The sequence below is a fragment of the Cryptomeria japonica genome, chromosome 5 (assembly GCF_030272615.1).
Source record: "Cryptomeria japonica chromosome 5, Sugi_1.0, whole genome shotgun sequence".
Classification (NCBI taxonomy): Eukaryota; Viridiplantae; Streptophyta; class Pinopsida; order Cupressales; family Cupressaceae; genus Cryptomeria; species Cryptomeria japonica.
In genome coordinates this window covers 807,721,921-807,734,219 of record NC_081409.1, presented here as the reverse complement: position 1 = coordinate 807,734,219, position 12,299 = coordinate 807,721,921, and the positions used below count along the sequence as shown (strand labels likewise).

Here is a 12,299-nt window from a genome sequence, read left to right as displayed (position 1 = left end):
AAGGATGTGATCCTCTATTTGTGGCCTCACATAAATAAAACCAAGCTAAAAATCCCCTCCTCACTAGGGAAAACCCACACACAGATGAAAAAAAAATAAACCCTTTAATTTACATGTTGACTACTTATTTATTTTGACATATATTTGTCTAGTAATTGACATGCAAATCAAGGTGGGGCAAAATGTAATGGTAAAAATTGTATACCCAAATCCTTTTGTCTTAAATTTTAAATCTACTTTAATCAAAGTGCATTACAATGAAATAATTAACTTATATATAACATAATTATATTTGAAATTGACTCATAAAATCATACATACCACTCCTCTCATTACTAATTTCTATTTTTTAAAAAAATTTCTAAACTTATAATTTTGCTCAAAATTTAATTTATTTATATGCAACTATTAATTAGTAAATTATATATATGTATCAAACCTAAACAAAATTTATTTTACTATATACTATTTCAAGCAAAATTTAATTTACTTTATTACACACATTAAGAGAATGGCCTTAAATAGAACCTTAATACATAATATTAACTTTACATACAAAATTTAATTAATTTACATTGCATAATTACAACTGAGTTACTGGCCAAGATATTAGTGCTTGGAGTAACATTATTGACTTGCAGTTGTGCCTATTCTAACTTCCAAATAGACCTTTCATACAACTACTGGTTAATCAATCAAGGGTGTAAAATGCGGGAATAACACGAGGCATGTTAGTCAATCCGTACTGTCATTTTGGAACCAGATTAGACGCATCCATGACTTGAAAAAGTATCAATAAACTACAAACTGCCTCCGCTATTGTTCACTGCTCGAATTCTCTCAGATTGATTGGCAATGCTGATTGATGACATGCATATTGATGACATTGGTTTCTAAAATCCTTTCCTTTCAAACCAAGCCTGGAATACCGGTTATCAACCTAAACACTAAACAATCAAACTGGTAAGATAAGAGTGGATATCAAAAGAGGAAAACACATAAATGCATAACCCTCAATACCAGATGTATGAGGAAAACCCAATAAGGGAAAAACCTCAGTGAGAAATGCTACTAGAGTCTACTACTCCAGTCCATCCTCACAATGAAACAATCAGATTACAATGATTTATGACACCAACCCAAGGAGCACCAACCCAAGGAGCACCAAACCCTGCACCAAGCACCAACTTGGTGTAATGTGATGAAATATAATTTTAATGCAATGATAGCACCTAGTTACAAATGAGTTTTACAACACTTGATCAACGGATGTCTGCTGGTTAACAACCTCCTCTTCTTCATTGGTTCTCACATTGTTAGTTTTCAGATTACTCTCTGTGATCACTCACCGGTTACTCCCAACCTTTCTTCTCTCTCTAAGCCTCACACTTCACATTGTCACTTTTGGATGCCTTCCTAATGAATCACTCCTTACTGGTACACTTGACTATTAAGACTGTAACAGTTTACCTGTTACTCCATCTCTATCGGTTAGAGCCTCTCACTGGTTCAACCTGCTAACACAACTCAAACTCTCTGATAAATAACTCTTAGGAAGATATTATTTCTTCTTGCTCAGGCTCTCTTTCCTCTCACACCTCACATCTAGCATCAATCATCTTCAATCTCGAGTTCACCTATTTATTTCTGAATGTTCCCACCAAAGGCAACATTCAAACGGTGGCATACTAGGTTTTTCCTCCACCAACTCAATCCGTATCAAATCTGATCGGATCTGCTTTTCAAGAATGATGATCTACATGTCATCAATCAGCATCACCAACACCTCACCTTCCAATGTCATCAATCAGCATCGCCTCCGCTAGTGTTCTCTCCTTCTCTGCCACCATCTCTGCCAAAGCCAAAAGGTTCTCCCATTCTCTTGGTCCCCACCATTCTTTGCCATATTCTCTGAAACATTTTATTGTCAACGCCTCTGGAGTTTCAACCTCTTTTGAGTCTATGAAACTTTGTGCGACTGTTAAGATCCCTAAGAATATCCATCTACTGAATATTCCCGGCTAAGAAACCTATGCTACCGGCCAAAAACCGATACCTTTCACATAGGAGTCCCAATTACCCTGAACCACCTTACTCCATAATTCACCGTTGTTTTTGAACTCAGAGAATTCGTCTGGTTAAACCTGGTTCAAATATCCGCCCAAATTGGGAAAGCGACAGGTTTGAAAGCACTAATGATGAGTATCAACAGAATTAATTTTTCTCCACCTTATCCAGCAAGGAAAGGAGAAGGCAAGAATAGAAAATACAAAAAAAGTGATCTTGGGATTACACATCATTAATGGGCATGTCATTCAAAATCATGGCACAAGTTACACCCAATCTACTTGTCTACTACCCTATTTCCCTTACACCGCATGTGACAAAATCTAATGTGAATGAGAGTAACAAAAATGGCACGACACTTGTCAATGAGAGAGGCAGTCTTCCAGTGTAACTTAGCCACCTCATTAAACATCATAATGGTATTGCAAGAGTCACCTTCAACAATGATATTTCTAATGCCCATCTCCCTAGCCACATCAAGCCCATGTTTAAAATACGGCGGCCACTTCAGCCATGCTAGAAGTTTGTACCCCAAGGTTCTCCACAAAAGTGAGGATCAAAATACCACATGAATCCCTAATTACACCACCCCCTCCTGCCTAACTTGGGTTTCTATGAGAAGACCCATCAAAATTTAACTTTATCTAGATGGTGTCAAGGAGGATCTGATTTCATAACCTATGTTGACTTGTGACGAGGTTTATAAAAGTTATTTCAAAATTGTTTATTGACCTTCGACAAGTTTGTCACAACCTCACCAAAAGCCAAAGCATAATTCAAAACCTCTTTATGGAAAAGCTTTCTAGAAGGAATGGTTAAAGTAATATAAATCTTTAAAAGATAAGAGGAAGATTATATGTTAAGGGGATGACTAAAAAATTCAAAGAAAAGTTGAATAACAACCTACCTAGAGGTTTTAAGAGGTTACGGTGGTTGTGCTTCACGTTTCAACCGAAATGTTTTAGTAGGTCCCATGCAGCTAGCTAGCAAGTCCCACACAAATGATGGGGTCCCTCTTTTTTTGTTTTCTTTTTACACACATTCGATTGAAACCCCCTCAACCAAAAACCTACTACCCCTAGGACACCACAATGATGCCACATGGTTTCAGTCAATACCTATATGATCAAAACCTTTTCAACTAAAACTTGTTCAAATATAATTAATTTGTTGACCTAAAATATGACATAGGTTTGTACTTTTACCCATATATGTGTATAAGAGTAAGGAAAAATATTTCTTTTTATCATTTTTTAATTAACAAAGTGTTTGGACATTTCATGTAAAGGAAAATCTTTACTGAAAATTGATTTAACAAAATATAAGTCAAAGTAAAAAAAAAATGAAAAAAAATTGAAAAAAATGACACCTTTATATACTTTTGCAATTTTTTTTATTTACTTTAAATTAAATGTATTGAATAAAAAAAATATAAAACATTAAATATGTTAAATAAAAAAATACGAATAAAATAAATTAAGTAAGAATATTATTATTAATTATTATTTTTGCTATAGTGTGACATTAAATATAATTATATAATAATTCAATCATTATAAAAATTTTAAAATATTATTTCATTTACTAAAGATATAAAAACTATTTATATTTATAAAATACATAATTAAGAATGTTTATTTTATTTATTAAATTTATAAATAAAGAAAAAATAATTATATATAATATCTAGAAAAATATTCTACTATTATTTTCAATAATATAACTTCTTTTAGAATGATTGCAATGTAGGAAAAAACATTCAACTTCAGTCCAATATGGGAGGACAAAAGTTTAAAGTGGAGAGAATCTAGTGAAATAGCACTACTCACACATCATATTAATGACTTAACAAACTAGAACTTATAACATTAGAAGGTGCAAGGGATACATTGATGGGAAAGTCAAATAAATGTTATCATTGTCTTTTCAATAATTAAACGATATAAAGTAAATTATACTCTACAAATTGAACCACCTTAGCAACATTTTTTACATGAGCTTTTTGACATATTGATTAATAAACAAGCCATTCTTAAAATAGATATTGGCTGTAATTAATCCAAAATTTTTGAAGACTATCCACTCATACCACTTCTAAGAAAATAAGAGGGAAATACGTTCCAGTAACATAAACAATCTTATTGCCATATCTCCTAGTAAAAAGATTTTTTATGGAATGATAACAATCTTAATGTGAAAAAAATAATGATCGCCCAAAATTTGTTTGACAAAGGTTTTAGCACTTGGAAGTTGTATCTGAAAATGGTTTAATGATAGACAAAGAATTTTTTGAAGAATAAGATAGGTTCGACGACAAATTGTTGACTAGCAAGTCCACAATAAACGCCTATTGACTAATTAAACGTGAGAAATCCATCTTGCCTACTTTTTCCTTTACATAGAGAAGAAAGTACATTAAATATGATGCCATAAGTTGTCTATTTTTTCTAGAAAATTTGAATTTCATACTTGCATGGATCAATAAGAAAAAATAAGATTAAAGTTTTACAATCATTTTAATAAAAATTAAATATAGATTATAGAAATTTTGTTCAACAATTTTATTTATTTGTAATAATTGAATAAATGAATAGAAAACTAAAATTGGATTAACGACCTTGATAAAAACTAATAATATGATTCCCTTTCTAATAAATTCAAAAAACAAAAGTTAAAACCTTAAACTTTAAGAATCAATATTAGAAATTTAATTACTTTTTACCTCAATATTATTTTGTAAAACATTGATCACAAGGCGTGTGTGGGGCAGCGAACGCAAGTCCCAAACCAAGACTATTATTCTAGGTGAGCATCCCCGGGCATAAAATCTTCACTAATTTTGATTTATTTAGGTGAAGGATTCCGTTTTCCTTTACACTTCGATTTCATATTTCAAATGAAATTATCTCCATCTATGCATTCTACCGTAGATTGCTTTGGAGGCGGCGCAGTCTATCTGGGTAAACTTGAACACGGGCGATCTGTACCAGCGAAGAGTATTATGATTGCTTCCAGATCACTGAAAAGTCTGTGTCTACAGCATTGGGGTTGTTGTGGTGGAGATCATCTTTGCCAAGTTTAATTTTTTTAATCAAATATATAAATAAAATGGCCTTAAATAAAACTGTAAAACATAATATTAATTTTGCACATAAAATTTGATTAATTTACATAATTACAACTGAATAATTGGCTAAGAAATTACTAGCTCGCAACAACATTATTAACTTTGGAAAAGTGGCAATAAACTGCGAACTTTGGAAAACTGGCAATAAGCCCAACCCGTACTGTCAATTCTGAAGAAACGGAAACACAATCTATAACAAAACAAAACATAATGGAACCACAACTGGAGGGACTCATCAGCTCTATATCTAGCTTAGGATTGGGCGGCTTTGTACCGATGTAGTCATCATCGTAGGGCTCTTCCAGCCAAAACCGTGGCTTGGATATAATATGCTGGTTAGAGATGGACGCAAGGATCACGAGACTGGGAGAGAGTAATGAGTGTACAAGTGAGGCCGCATCAGCGATTGCCGGTGCACATATCATTATTTCATCTGGCCATTTCTGCAAATTCCTTTAACAACATTCAGTCAATACGCAATCAGATAAAAATAACTAGAAATTTTTACTCCTACAATCTATTATCACCTGTATCATTCGAATACAACGTTCAATAAATGATCCCTCCTCTGCTCTGAGTTCCACCCGCTTCAAATTCTGCATGTGTTCCAATCTTTCAATTCCCGACACCTCCCAGAATGTCTCAACCCTCAATTCTTCCAATCTCGTGCAATTTTCCATACCTTCGATTTTATCAAGTCCGTAGCAACCTTTTAGATCAAATTCTCTCAGAAAACTTAATCCTGAAAAACTAGCAATGTTCCTCAACATTCCAGAGTTTTTTAAATATATTGACAGGAGGGTGCTTGGCAGCGCTTCGATCTCCTTTAAAAGATGATTCTCGGAAATATGGAGGCTCTCCAAGTGGGGACAACAATCTTCAGAAAATGAAATTTTGCTCACTTTTGTTTTACATAGATGTATCTCCTTCAGGTTGCTCAATTTATGAGGTAATGATGCCGCCCCCAAATCCAATTTGCTGATTAGACTATTGTATATACTAAGTTGCCTAATAGATTTTGATAGAGATTTCACTCCTAGACATTCTAGCTTGGGACACCAACTAATTTCAAATTTCATCAAGGAAGACAGAACTCGAAGAGAGTCTGGTAGACATTCCAGCTTATTACAACATCTAATTTCAAGATTCATCAAGGAAGACAGATCTCCAAGAGTGTCAGGTAGGCTTTCCAGCATATGGCACCCACCAATTTCAAGATTTGTCTAAGGAAGACAAATCTCCAAGAGAGTCAGGTAGACGTTCCAACTGAGAACAACTAATTTCAAGAAATGTCAAGGAAGACAAATCTCCAATAGAGTCAGGTAGACATTCCAGCGTAGAGCCATTATTAATAAGCAGATTTGTCAAGGAAGACAAATCTGCAAGAGAGTCAGGTAGACGTTTCACCTTAGGACAGTCCATAATTTCAAGATTGATCAAGCAAGACAAATCTCCAAGAGAGTCAGGTAGACATTTCAAGTTAGAACAATTTCCAATCTTGAGATTGGTCAAGCAAGATAAATTTCCAAGAGAGCCAGGTAGACATTCCAGCTTAGAACAAATTCTAATTTCAAGATTTGTCAACGAAGACAAATCTCCAAAAGAGGTCGGCAAGCTTGTCAACAACACTTCTGATATCGTCATCTCTCAGTCTACTGAGTTGACCGATGTTTTCAGGTAGCACCCTTAACTTGGTATTGCTGAAATCAAGCATTCTCAAGGACGTCTGGTTTGTGATATGATGGGGCAACTCTTCCAGTCGTTTGCAATGAGAAAGGTTCAAATACTCGAGCTTTGATATGTTTTCCAGAAAGTTTAAGTCCTCTGACGTGAATGTGAGGTCCTCACAGTACCCTAAATTGAGATGTTCCAGAAGCATCAGGTTTTTAAAAGAAACTGGAAACCCTTTCAACTGAAAGCAATGCCAAAAACCTAGATGCCGCAGATTGCTCAAATTGCCAAAATTGCTCGGTAGTGATGATAGCCCGTAACACTCCCTGAACACCAGGTGTTCCAGCGATCGGAGAAAGCAAAATTCATCTGGGAGACTCCTAACATTGCCGCAATTAATGATTACGATCTTTTTCAAATGATTTAGAAGTCCTATTGACTTTGGAAAACCCTGAAATCTGTAGCAATGAGAAATAAGCAACTGCCTTAACTGCACAGGGACCTGTAGCAGATTTTCGAGTAGAGAAACGTTAAGCATACTACAATTATAATAGGATTGAAATATGGATTTAAAACAGGTTAAATGGATGTTACTTACCTCGGCGTTACTTTCTTCCCACAGCTCTTCCAAGTGATGTTTCCTTTCATGATCATAGCTTTCATGGAGTTCTAAAACCCTCAACTTTTTCAATGAAAGCCCCCACGAAAGGTTTCGGTGCTCAATTTCGAACCAACGAAGCCAGACTAGTTCTCTTGATACTTCACCCATTAGTTGATTAAAATAATCTCCAGTAATCACAAAATATTTTAGTCCAACTAATTTGGGTGCGAGAAACCAAATTCCTCCAGTTGTGTTAACCATGAGTTCCCCGTCCGAGCAGCGAACCTGAAACTCATCAGCATCATCAGAGTTTTCGACTATCCTTGGGAAGGACGCCAATTCGCCCTGAATAGAAAAAAAAAAAAAATATTAAAAATAAAAAACGAAACATAAAACTATAAATTTCTACAAATTATTAAAATTATAGGAAGAAAAGAAAAGATGTGGAAGACAAACCCATTTAATTCTCCACTCCATTTGACTTGTGGTGGCAATTATTCCTTGAATGCCTATTTTTTTCTGAAGAGGGAAAAAGTATAAGATGATAAACTAGAATATAGAAGAAAATAAATTTGTTATTTGATCAAACATATTATTTGACTAAATTGGTAAGTTGTTTAGGTTATTGTTAAATAGGTCTAGCTATCTAAATGTTTCTTCAACAACTATTTAATTGTAAAATTAGTAAAATTTTATGGACTAAAACATTTATGTATAATAAAAAGGTTTGTTTTGTAATGAATGGTATTATAATAAAAAAAAAAAAAAAAAATTTGTTAAGCAAGGTAATAAAAAAATACATTAACTCAAATTTACCTTTTTTTGTTTCTGAATATTAATAATTTGGTGAGGAATCCAAAGTCTGTAAGGTGATTGTTTATTTGCAATGTCCCTTCCCACATCTCTTAAATGGTCATGCATTGTGATAAAATTATTATCATCAAGCTCAACCAAACACTTATGAAGGAGCCTTTCCCAATTTTGCTGACCACTCCACCCCAATCCATTCCATACTTCAATTGCCAAGCTACTCTCTTCTCCAATGAAGAAACATGCAGTATCAGAGAACATCTCTTTTTCTTCGTCATTAAGAGCATAATAACTTATTTTGAGCTTCTGCTTGATATCATTAGGCACTATTCTTGAAATCTCATTTAACTGTGATTCCCAATACTCTTTGCTAGATTCACCATTCAGCTGTGCTCCGAATACCTTGAGGGACAAAGGTAATCCATTACACATCTTTAAAAACTTTTCTACAAGCTCCTCAAATCCAACAAGGGGACAAAAATTTAAAAAAGAGTGCCAACAAAAAAGCTGCTTTGCATATAATAGATTTAATGGTCTCATTTTATAAATAGAAGAGATATCCCAAGATTTAAAGATTTCAAATGTCCGTGTGGTAACAATGATGAGACTACCCCTTTCAATACTGTCTTTTGTGGGCAAAAGAGCATCCAACTGTTCCACATTATCCACATCATCAAGAATGATCAATACCTTGATAGATCTCAAACCCCTTGATAGAATTTGCATACCTTCCTCAATATTGTCAATTGATAGACCTTGGATGCCAAGATCGTTGAGTAGTTTTTTCTGCTTATCATGCAATAGACCTTTGCTTGCAGCATCTCGAATATTAAACACAAAACTCGACCTATCCATTGAAGAAGATATTTCATTGTATAACTCTTTGGTCAGGGTGGTTTTGCCAGAACCACCCATGCCCCAAATTCCTACAATTTGTACATCCTGATTAGCATGGGCAGATAGAAGTGTATTCGCCTTAAAATCTTCCACTATTTCTTTTAGGCCAACTGGATATTTTGCAACCACTAATGGGACATTAATATTTTTTTCCTTCAAAACACGACTCACAATATTCTTCCGCAGCCTCATCTCATCTCTGACCAGGTAAAAACTTTAAAAAATCAAAACACTAACAGGTGATTATGCCAAAATCAAATTACATAGATGAGAAAAAAACAGCATTTTTTTAAAGATAGAGAGGCTGAATGTGTGGTACTTACTCATTAGTATTAATGATTTCGCCATGGTAAAATGAGACAACGTGGAGTGCGCTCTTCCACTCCTGAAGCTTTTGTGGGCTGTATCTACCCTTTCGCTCATGCTCCTTAAAGGCCTGAACATACATTCCCTTACCCTTATCCACCCTTCTGAGATCTGTACCGGGGTCTACATGGTAGAAAATAGGAATAATTGTGGCACCGGACTTAAGCATAAATGAGAGCTCTGCCAAACACCTGGGTGAGTCTGCATAGCCCTTGGAGAAAATAGCTATATGAATCAAAGCGCTGGTCATGGCTGCTTCTATTGTTCGGGGCAAAAAATCACCATATTCCGACTCTTGTGAATCCAAAAAAACTGAGAGTGAAATACCACTAAGGATGCTATAGAGAGCAGTAGCTAAGGTGTGTTTGACGTCTGGTCCACGATGATTGATGAATACATCGTAGCACGGTTTTTGCGTGCGTTTTGAGGCAGAAATCGACGCAGACGGTGCGATCCCATCAAAAGCGCCCTTACTTCCAGTGTCAGAAGTAGATGCCTTTGAAGTAGACGCCATTGAAGCAGATCGGACTCAAAAATGAGAAACAATGAAAGGAAATCAATCGAAGCAGGACGAAGGTAGGCCTGGTGTTGAGAAATGACCTAAAGTAGACAGTGGTTTGTTGATAAAATAAGCAGAACCGAAGGCAGATTGAGTGGCTGCAACTTGCGGACGAAACCACGTTGAATATAGAAGGAAAAATGTGAGAAGCTGAGGCGCTTTATCTTGGTATGAGGGCGTCGATGATGGAGGCAAGAGATGACCAAACGCGTGGAAGAAAGCCGGAAAAATCTGAGGTACCTTAATATACATGTCTTTGTTAATAAATATGTCTATGTTAATATATATGTCTATGTTATAATAATATATATATTTATATTAAATAAAAAATAGAAATAAATAATTTTGAATTATATTAACTCTATGATAAACAACCATATTGTGACAAAAGAATATCAGAAAGTAATCAAAACATAAACTACATAAGATATGAAGTTTCTAGATATAATCATAATACAAAGTCTACGTTAAATTTAATTCGAAGGTCATCTTGTGAGACATTTTAACTGCCATAAATCTGATAACTACGGGTGCTTTTTACAGTTGTAATATTAAAGAAATTGACAAAGCTATCTTCAACGACGAGGGGTAGGACGCACGAAAAATATGTACATGTACCTAAAAATATGTAACATGGGATGAGTCTCATTTACATCTGAAATTCATTATTTAATTATTTTAATTATAATAATACAAATTAAAAACTATTTTAAATATTTATTAGTTAAAATTATAATTATAATATATTTGATTAAATATTAATTATTATTTTGTAATTATTGTAATTTTTAAAATAATAATTAATAAATTACATTTTATATTTTATTTGTTTCAATCTTAAAATTTAATAATTTTCTAATAATTTGTTTATATAATTTAAATTCTAAAAAATGTGAGTCTTGGTTAAATTAATGAAATATATTCTAACTAAATATGACTGTATTTTAATTTTATAAAAATTATATAGTTATAATTGTAACTCAATCTATATAATTATTTAAAAAATCATAACTAAATTTTAATTATTTTATATATAATGGTAATCTTATAAATTTTGATTTTAATTTAAAATTAACTTTTTAGACATCACAAAATAAAAAATAAAAAATGACAATGAAATCTAAATATTAATGGAAAACATAAAACAAAAACCTTAAAAAGAAATAACCATACATTAAAATTATATGCCATCATTTTTATCATACTTTAAAATTACATGCCATCCTTTTATGATACATTAAATTTTTAAATTAGTTATTACCACACACTTTATCCCGTTCCATATTTTGAAAGAGATGGATGCATAGTCTTTTTAAATGCTTCTTAATATTAAACTCAACAATATTTTAATATAACTCTATATTATATTATCAATATTTTAATATAACTCTATATTATATTATCACACTGTGAGTAGTATAGAGTAAATAAGATTGATTTTGAAGTTTTGCATGACAAACTCTTTATTATTCCTATATCTTTCATTGTAATCGAGGTTGGAGTCTCTGGATTTGAGTTGGTGTATAAGGATTGAGTTGGTGCTCAGTTGAGGGGATTGGTGTCTTCCATAGGTTGGTGTCCATACAAGCTTTTAAGTGCTATATTATTTGTGAGGCTAGATCTGGATTCTTGATCCAAGAAACTATTTTCATCATCATTTTTCTAGTTTAGGTTTCCATGTAATCTAGTATTGTGTTCATTACTTACATTTTTATTGATAATATTTTTTTAATGTGATGAATGTGGTAATTTATTTTAAAAATAATTAAATATTGGTTCACCCCCTCTCAATTTTTTTTGTCTAACAATGACAATGTAGTTGACACTTCTAGCTAGAAAAGTTAGAGCTTGGATCTATTTTTAGATAGAATTAGTCAAGCGAGAAGATATTGTAAACTCAAATGAAAGTTCATAAGGAACACTTAAATTATGTTTTTATAAAAATCTATCTTATAAGATGACATAACTTTGAGCTTTCAATTATTAATTGAATATTAAATTAACATTTTTTTATTTTACAAATTTTGGGAGAAGCTTACAATTCTATTAGCCTACTCAATTTAACAACATAAAATTCATTTAACTCTATTGAAAAAAATCATCCACCATTGGCTACCATTAATACCTTTCTCTTCCTCCATGTCTAGTGCTAAACAATAGCCTCACTCACTAAAATTTGCAAAGACCTAAAGTTTGTGCCC

The 12,299-nt window shown here is 33.2% G+C and overlaps 1 protein-coding gene across 3 annotated transcripts; it reads right to left on the bottom strand.

Annotated features, from left to right (window-relative positions):
* Positions 1-5,194: 5,194 nt before the first annotated feature.
* On the bottom strand, positions 5,195-10,335 carry LOC131042218 (disease resistance protein RPV1-like). Of its 3 annotated transcripts, none has more exons than XR_009372740.1 (6): positions 9,497-10,335; positions 8,283-9,372; positions 7,923-7,985; positions 7,464-7,811; positions 5,722-7,367; positions 5,195-5,647 (listed from the first exon to the last, which is right to left on the bottom strand). XR_009372740.1 is itself a non-coding variant. In XM_057976130.2 (5 exons), exons 1-5 carry the CDS (start codon positions 10,051-10,053, stop codon positions 6,765-6,767), a joined length of 2,661 nt encoding a protein of 886 aa, XP_057832113.2. In that variant the 5' UTR covers positions 10,054-10,335; the 3' UTR covers positions 5,195-6,764. The 3 variants fall into 3 exon arrangements, 1 of the variants encoding a protein (XP_057832113.2); XR_009372739.1 differs by having other exon boundaries at positions 5,195-5,637; XM_057976130.2 differs by having other exon boundaries at positions 5,195-7,367.
* Positions 10,336-12,299: the final 1,964 nt, after the last annotated feature.